The 8,519-nt window shown below is 35.6% G+C and overlaps 1 protein-coding gene across 4 annotated transcripts in view; it reads left to right on the forward strand.

Moving 5' to 3' along the window:
* Window positions 1-8,186, forward strand: part of LOC149575597 (putative trehalose-phosphate phosphatase C) — a 337,875-nt gene extending 329,689 nt beyond the window's left edge. For 3 of the 4 annotated variants that reach the window (XM_089815362.1, XM_089815363.1, XM_089815361.1), the window contains 3 exons: window positions 6,071-6,163; window positions 6,414-7,283; window positions 7,755-8,186. In XM_089815362.1, the coding sequence (XP_089671488.1) occupies window positions 6,071-6,163; window positions 6,414-6,506 (186 nt within the window). In that variant the 3' untranslated portion in view covers window positions 6,507-7,283; window positions 7,755-8,186. Of the gene's footprint in view, window positions 1-6,070; window positions 6,164-6,413; window positions 7,284-7,399 lie in introns of all 4 variants that reach the window. The other variant, XM_089815364.1, reaches the window with a different exon arrangement.
* The last annotated feature ends 333 nt before the right edge of the window (window positions 8,187-8,519 follow it).

Below are 8,519 nucleotides of genomic sequence, written 5' to 3' on the forward strand. Positions count from 1 at the left end.
TGCATCTAGAGGTTAAAATTACTGTCAGAATGTATGGATTCCATGCGCACTTGAAGAAGTCTTTTGGTTGCTACCGTACAGGTTCTATATGCGTCTGGAAGATTCTTTTAGCCACTGTACGACAGCCAACACAGTCACCGTATGGCTTGACAATTAATACCGTGTGCATTGTTAAATTGGCCACCATACGGTCTTTTTTAAAAATACACTATATTGCATGGTGATACCATACGGCATCATTAGTACCTCCGTACGGATATATCAGGGAATCGTATAGCATTTAAAAACTTTGAAATTGTACTTCCGTACGGCAACCATAGAATAGCAAAGACCTGCACCACCGTACGGCATACTGGGCAATCTGAAGGTACCATACACTAGCTAAACATTTCTGAGGCACTAACAATACCGTATGGATACAAGATGTTTTCTTGACTATATAATATGGCAGCCAGGTTATATTTAAACATCGTACGACATTTTAAGACATTGGCATTGTCAGCAATTGTTTGAACGATACCGTACGACATTTGAGCAGTCTTGCAACATCAAAGATGGTCTTGCATCCGTACGGCAACTTATCAAGGGGATGTTTGATGCGTCCATACAGCCTCTTTTGTAACCTGAAATCTATATACATTTGTAAGTACTTGTTATGGATTAAGAAGCCGAGATTGGAAGTTGCAATAAGGTAGGCAGAATACAGGAGCGCAGTCATACAGTGTCCAGGAATAGATACAGAAAAAGGGTGATAGGAGGTTTTCTAAATTTTTTTTAAAAAATGACGATAGATTGAAACAGTTCAGAATGAGTAACGCATGATGCCAAAGGGAAGGGTAAACATAACTAGTTGCCAAAAAGAGTGTGGAATCAGATGAAAATGACAAAAATAGTGTGTTCCATGCAATTTTGTGTGGGTTTCGGAGTGCTAATTTGGTCTTGGCAGCGAGGGGCACTACCCCTCGACCCCACCCTATATCGCGACAGGGAGCATGTCGAGGGGCACTAGCGTTGCCCCCTAGACCCCCGGTCGCTACGGTTATCAATGGTGAGAAGTATGACCAGTTGATGGGACCCACAATTGGAGGCCATTTGGTCGAACAGTGAGGTAGTCGAGGTACCGACATCACCAGGGGTGGAGGATTAGAGTCTAATAGCAGCAGCAGAGAAAGTAGATGAAGGGGTGCAGGTGTCGGGCCCTTTACTAGTAGCGGAGGAGAAGGATAAGGATGTTCATTCTCGCCTTGCTGTCATCTCGAAGCAGAGCAAGTCCTTGGCAGAGTCGGTGCTTACAGAGAGAAGACGGGCAAAGGTTGGGCAAAAAGCTCGGGAAGAGATGGCCGACCAACTTGCCACCCAGCAATTTGCATGGGAAGCAAAGCAAACAGCCTTGTTAGCGCAACTCGAGGAAAGTACACGAAGGAAGCAGCAGGCGGAATAGCAGGTAGCAGCAGCAGAGCAGCGTTTGGTAGAAGCTCTTCAAGAGGACTTAGCGAAGAGGGCTCATGATCAGAAAGAAGCTAAGTGTCAGGAGGTTGCATTAATGCTGAAGGAAGTGGTGGAAGCAAACTCTCAGATCAAAGTTGATTTGAAGGTTCGAACAGATCAAGTGTGTCAGCTTCGACGCAGCCAGTCTTCACAGTTTGAGACACAGCCTTCTAGTTCATGATGTCTAAGTCTATGTTGTTTTATGAATAAATGCAGTTAGTTGTTTTGTTGTGTGGTCATCTGGAGACGACTTTTCTTTTTGGGGGGGATGATGTCATCAGTAAATATGGTATCAGGATGTATGTCGTCAGTATCAGGATGTATGTCGTCAGTATCGGGATGTATGTCGTCGGTATTGGCCGATAGGGTGTGTATTGGGATGTATGTTGTTGATATCGGGAAGGTTCTTATTATGTAGCCAAGATGTTGTATGTAATTGACAAACACCTTCAGGAAGGTTCCTCAAGATGTATATATACCCCCTTAAGGATCATTGTATTCATCATCAGAAATATGATAAGCATAATGTAATATCTTTGGCGTATGCGAATAATATAAGAAGTTCTGGTATTCTGATCCATTGTCTGTATGCATTGATTTCTTTACCCAGTACAGTAAACAAGAACCGGTCGATACGTCAAAATTTTGGAAAGGGTTTTGGGTTAGTTTGGGTTCATTCATACAAGAACATGTAAAAAATATAAAAAATTGTATATATACATATTTATGAAGTCTAGAAGCAGAAACTTATATAAAACTTTATATATATCTGATTTTGTTTCTAATATAGCTCAAAATCCAATCTTATAACTCCTTGCACAAACTAATTTTTGCTCAATCACCTACTTGCACACCACAAATGATGTTATAAGCCAACGTAACCTATTTACATTCACTTTTTAGGGCTACGGAACTCAAAACATTATCAAATATGTTATTAAAAATAGCTTAAAAGTCGTCCTTCACCAAAGATTTGCCTGGGTTCGATGCAAATTCGATTTGGGCACATCAAATTTGCCCAAGTTCGAACCACCCACTTGCAAATGGAACCCTGCTCGAATTTGGGTTGAACCGGACTAGTATTTCTAACTGGTTCGAACCCAGACGTGGTTCCGAGGGAAAACCAGCGAACCCAGGTAACTAAGATATTTAGTATAATAGTCGTGTAAGTAACTTTATTTTAAGTCAGTCAGTTTTTGGTAACTTTGTGTTTTTTAAGTTGTCTATTTAGTTTAGTAACTTTCTATTACGTTTTTTAGTTCTCAATCATTTCCATTATAGAAAGATCTCCTTGCAATCACTTAGTAGGGGTATTCCTATTCTTTGTTTAATATTCAATATCAATCAATTATCATTTCATGGAATCAAAGCAAAAGTTGGTTTTTGGAAAATATTCCCAATAAGTTCATGGTTCAAATACCTAGAAATTCCCAAGTTTTTTTCCTAATTTTTAAAACAAAAAGCATATTGATTTTTTGATGGATTTTTTTTTTAAATAAAATTTATGGTTAAAACTTTATCCTGAACATTTTCTGAGAAAGTTTTCAAAAGATATTTTCGAGTTTCAGATTTTGGCTTTTTTTGAACAAAAATTGTGACTTCTACAAATATCTTACTATTTTCAACCATGAAAACAAAATTTTTTTGAGATCTACAAGGGTTATCCATTCCTATATTGGAATTAACATTTTTGACCGTTTTTTTTCACAAAATCATGTGTGATATTAGCAATGCACTGATGGTTCGATTATTTTTACACAAAACCATGGTGCTGTTTTTGCTGCAGTTTCTTTTGAAGATATTTGGCAAAATCGTGGTTTCAGTGTTTTTTTCTCTGACATTTTATCAGCAAATATTGAAGTTTTTTTTGAGAGAAGATAATCTTAGTCTTTGGATAAAGGGAGGGATGTTGCGGTTACCTAGCATCAGGTTGAAAGGCACTCAGCTTGTTCTTGTTCTTGGTCATACAAGAAAGTTTTGTAGAAAGTGGCTGGCTGATCAAAGGTCCAATTAGCGAGGGTCTCAGGAGAAAACTCATGTTGCAAAGCACCATGAAGAGAAGGAATCAGCCTTCTATTTAGTGGCCTAATGACTTGCAGACTATTTCAAGTCTTTTGTAGGGTAATTAGTAATTTAGTAGAATGACCATTATGGGGGGGTATTAGAGTAATATTGTAATATTTAGTATAATGGTCATATAAGTAACTCTCTTTAAGTCAGTCAATTAGATTTTAGCAACGTTCTGTTTTTAAGTTGTACAATTAGTTTACTAATTTTCTATTGTGTTTTCTGTTCTCAATTGTTTTTTTTCTGGAAATATCTTCTTGTAATTTTTTATTAAAGGAGCATTCCTCTCCTTTATTTTATATTGAATATTAATTGATTATATTTTCAACGACTAAAAAATTCTTTAGTAATTTTTTTTTTTTTTCATTCAAGTGAAACTTCCAAGACCTGTATGGTGATATGAATAAATTTCATTTAAAATATTCAAACATGTAGAGATGTCCCAATGTGTACTTTTTGAGTTGGGGATGTGTTTCCACTTTAGGAAACATGTACCAAGGTCCAAGGTATTCTTTTTTGGGTAACTTTGGTTCCATGTTGAAGCGTACTTTTGTGTGCTTATGGGAAAAAAATTTGCCTCACAAAGTTTTGAATTTAGGAATTTAATTTAATTCATGGTTCTTTTCCTTGACATAGGAAGTTAAGTATCAATATGTCATAAAATATTAAGTCATTGTTTTTCATTTGGAAAGATTCCATCTGGTAGATATGCATCATAGAAAAGCTAATTTCAGCTTTTGCCTCTTTCACATACATTGTGACAACAACTCTAATCAAGTTGCTTTTGGAGTTAACTCTACAACCAATCTAAGAGTGGGCATTAAGTGGTCATTACTATTGCTAACTTGTCAAGGTTGACCTTCAATGGAATAGAAATAGGAGCTCATCAACAGCAGGATACATTGTCCAAGATGAAGAGGGAAGGTAGCATGTGCAGCCTTGAAAAAACTAAAAGAAGGAACAACCAATAAAGCAAAAGCCGAAGATCTGCTTCTAGGTCTACTAGTATAAAAACCAATAGGGTATATCTTTCGTTCATAGGAGATTCAATGATAATAGTCAATTCTATTAAAAAAAAGAAATTCTTCAAATTTGAACGGTTCTAGCATCCTTCAGAATGCCTAGCAATTATTGGACTGTCCTAAGATATAATTAGGGAAGGTGATTTTTTGGCCAATTACGCCATAGACAACATGGGGATTGCATAATAAACAATAATGCTAATGCTCAAACTAGCTTTGGGACAAATTCAATCTATGGTTAGAAAGCATGCTAATTCCAAGGAGTGGAGTTTGGATCTTTATTTTTCTTTCCTTGCCACCATATATTGCCATCTTGATGCCTCCATTTTTTTACCACATTGGATTATGATTACACAAACTGATTATGGACTCATATACAAGACAACATCCAATGATGAGAAAGGATGCGAAGAAGATCAAATGAAACAAGATGATGGGAAGAAAGCCATGTGCCATTTATGTTGGGTTTATTTATCTAGGGAAGAGTTGGTGGTGAGGATTACAATCATTTTCCATTGGATGGAAGTTTTTTCAAAGAGCTAAAATGGATTCAAATATTTGTTTGCAATCAAAGATGCAGATTACCTTTATTTGGTTCAATTTCAGAGATCCAAACAAAAAAGGTTTTAGAGTAAAATAAGCAATGTTGCATGCCTTGAAAATGGTGTTAAGTGAAGAATGTTTTATTGCAAAGCAGTGAGAATGCCCTTATCATGCGAATGCTAAATTAGCAGCAATGTTAGTGGATGTCCTTCTCGACTTGGAGAACTCAATGCAATAAGGTTTTATATTTAATCATGAAGGGATTTTCAGGGTGTCTAAATTATTCTAGTGAAAGTTTGTTGCCACATATAAGGACTCTCAAGTGGAGTAGGAACATTAGTTGTCTCTAATGTTCCCTTAAAATCACTTGCAGCCAGGCAGATAGAGGAGGATCGTAGCCAAGAAATTGATTTCTTTTGTAAAGCATGAACGATGAATGCAAAGGAAATAAACTGGAGTTTTTCCTTCAAAGATAACACAGGTTCAATAAGAGAAGGGTAACTTGATCCTTGTGCTGCATTCTAATGTCTAATAGAATGTAAGACTCATTTTTGTATCATTCTATCTTTTCAGTGGGGTGTATTATAGTCTAGAGCAGCAGGAGTATAGAAGAAAAGGCATTTTGGGGGCTTTGGATTGTTTCCCTGACTATTTTTGTAAATATAGTAAACAGACTTCTCTCCCATGGTAGTATGTGATATTTGGCTGCTCTTCACCCTCCTGAACAGGTTGATATGTAAACTATTGTTTGTATTTTCAGTTCACATAGACAAAGTTAGTGATCCCCAAGGCCACAATTATTGAACCAAAAAAGAAAAGCATTGTAAAAATGAATAATTAACTTCCCTTTAAACATGCATTTTGATATCTAGACTCCAAAACTTAAGATTTTATGGGATTGTTCTTAGCAATTTTAAACTCCATCTGAGTTACATTCTTATTGCGTACAGGTTCTCAAGGACAAGGGTTATGGATGTGGCATCATTGTATCAGCTTTTGCTAAAGAAACAAGTGCTCTATACTCTCTTAGGAATCCATCCGAGGTAGAAAAATTCTTACTCTTTGAGATAATAGCCTAATGTGTTTGCACTCTTCTGCGTGAATGTTTTTATTTTGTACATGTTTCCTTAGTTTCCATTTAAAGTGCAGATATTTATTTTATAAAATTATGCAGATACTGGCATCCAAAACTAATTTAATATTTTTTTACTTTCCTGCAAAAGTTTTGATATACATGGTGTTTTACTAAAATCTATTTAAAGCTGTTTGCCATTATATCCTCCAAATGTGCAGGTAATGGAATTTTTAAAGCGTCTAGTAAGGTGGAAGCTGGAACTAGTTGGAGGATTAAGTGCTTGTACATTAACAGATCAAGTTGAAGGATGACATATTCAGGGCATACCTACTTACAAGTCAAATTTTGACTAAGGATTTTTTTTTTTGGAGCCTTCAATAGAACATGGATAAAATGACGCCATGTTTTGAACCAAAGCTTCTGAATTGGGGAATAACTGTTCACCAAAAATGTTGAGAAAATTGATTCTCTAAATTTAGGCTGTTTAATGTTATCTTCATCTTTTATTTCAATCAAATTTAATTCAATTTTTTTTGTTTCTTATTTTTTCCGTACTCTCCACTCTTTTGGCCTCTCTATCTGTGAACTTTTGTTGTCTAATCTGCTCACTCTTCCTGCTATCCATTACTTTGTGGTAGATGAGTTTGCATTTAGATGCAAACTTTTTACAACCAATGAAATTATTTAATTTAATGCATTTGTTTTACGATTTGAACTTTTTATGTCTTCAGGAACACAACTTTAACATTATCCTGCTGAAGAAATCCACTCTTTTTTGTTTTGTCCTTTTCTTCATCTTATCATTTTTATGTCCTAAACAAAGCTCTTTGATAGACTCTGCAATCACCTGCTTGCTTTGTCTACCTTATTATTTGGTACTGCTTTCTCCTACATATTTTTGCTACCTCTGATCTATTGATTAGTGTTTCCATCGTCTGATGTGTCTTTCTATTCACAATGTATACTAAACCATTTCACTGATGTCATAGCTTTGTCACCTAAGTTTTAACAGAGAATGGACATCCAAGGATCATTCTCTTCTGCGATTTTCAACTGATCGAAGTACTTGTTAAGAGAGAGTAACAAAGGTAATACATTCCATACCAAGATTTCCTTATTTTATAATTATGCATAGTCCATTCTTATAATTTTACTTGGTTATGTCGTTATTTACAGTGTTTTTCTCTGGTTTAATTTCATGCAGTATGAGCAGCTGCCACATCATCTTTTGTAATAAAAATTAATGTCTTCAGGTGTCATCCTGTATGCGATTTTTTGTGAAAATCTTTGCCCGAAGGCTCAATTTAGATAACTTCTGGATCTCTTCTATAATTGTCTTAATGCTTAGTTTTCATGGGTGCCATTTTGGCATTCAAGAGAGTATGATCCTTAAGTCATAAAATTTTAGTAGCAAGCTACAGGAAAACCAGTAGTGCTGCAACACCTGACTTGATATATTGTGATATCGATGTCTTTTGAATGTTGTTGGGTTATTTCTCAGTTTTTTATCCAATTGTTTTCATGAGTTGAGTTTATTATTGAAGAGTTTTACCCCGCAGGGGAAGCTCCAGAAAACACAAAGAAGAAGCTTGTGAAGAGAGAAAAAAATTCTAGCTTGGATTGGGATCCATGTGAAGTCATGATTACTTGGACAGAAGTTAGCCATGGTTGAAGAATATGATGTGACAGATGGTCTGATCTTTGCAATGTACTATGTTATCTTCCCCGTAAACAAATAATGATTAAACAGATACAAGAATATGTTGGCAAAGTCCAAGCATAACCTGCAGGGCTTGCGACTGATGCTGAACATAGTTAAAATTAATGCAGTCTTAACTAATGATCTCAAAAAGTAATTTTGCTTGCTGAAAAGTGTTATTTTATCTAGATGTGGAAGCACATCAATGCAAGCCTTTTCTTTAAATTGTCTTTGAACACCATTAAGTGAGTTTTCTTCAGTCTATGATAAGATTTATAGTTAACGTATGAAATATCATATAGTGATGTCTCTAAACGTCTGACAGCCCTTATAATCTCGAAAGCTAAAACTGATGTATGGCAGTTATGGAATCTTTTTGGCTTTTCTGTTATTTATTTATTTAAAACAAATCTGAACTCTGTCAACTTTGAGTAGAAATTTGAAAGCAACTTGTTAATATATGGCTTTTCTCATAGACGTCCGAGGATTTTTCCTCCTGGAAATGTAAGATATTATACCATGATTCTCAAAAAAATTCAATCACAAGAAGTAAATTTTAATTAATTGATAGAATATAAAAGCTGAGACTGAGAACCAACACTGAAGTGGAAGTGATCAGTATTAC

The sequence above is a fragment of the Cupressus sempervirens genome, chromosome 2, assembly GCF_028749045.1.
Source record: "Cupressus sempervirens isolate cs-2001-9-10 chromosome 2, ASM2874904v1, whole genome shotgun sequence".
NCBI classification, from domain to species: Eukaryota; Viridiplantae; Streptophyta; class Pinopsida; order Cupressales; family Cupressaceae; genus Cupressus; species Cupressus sempervirens.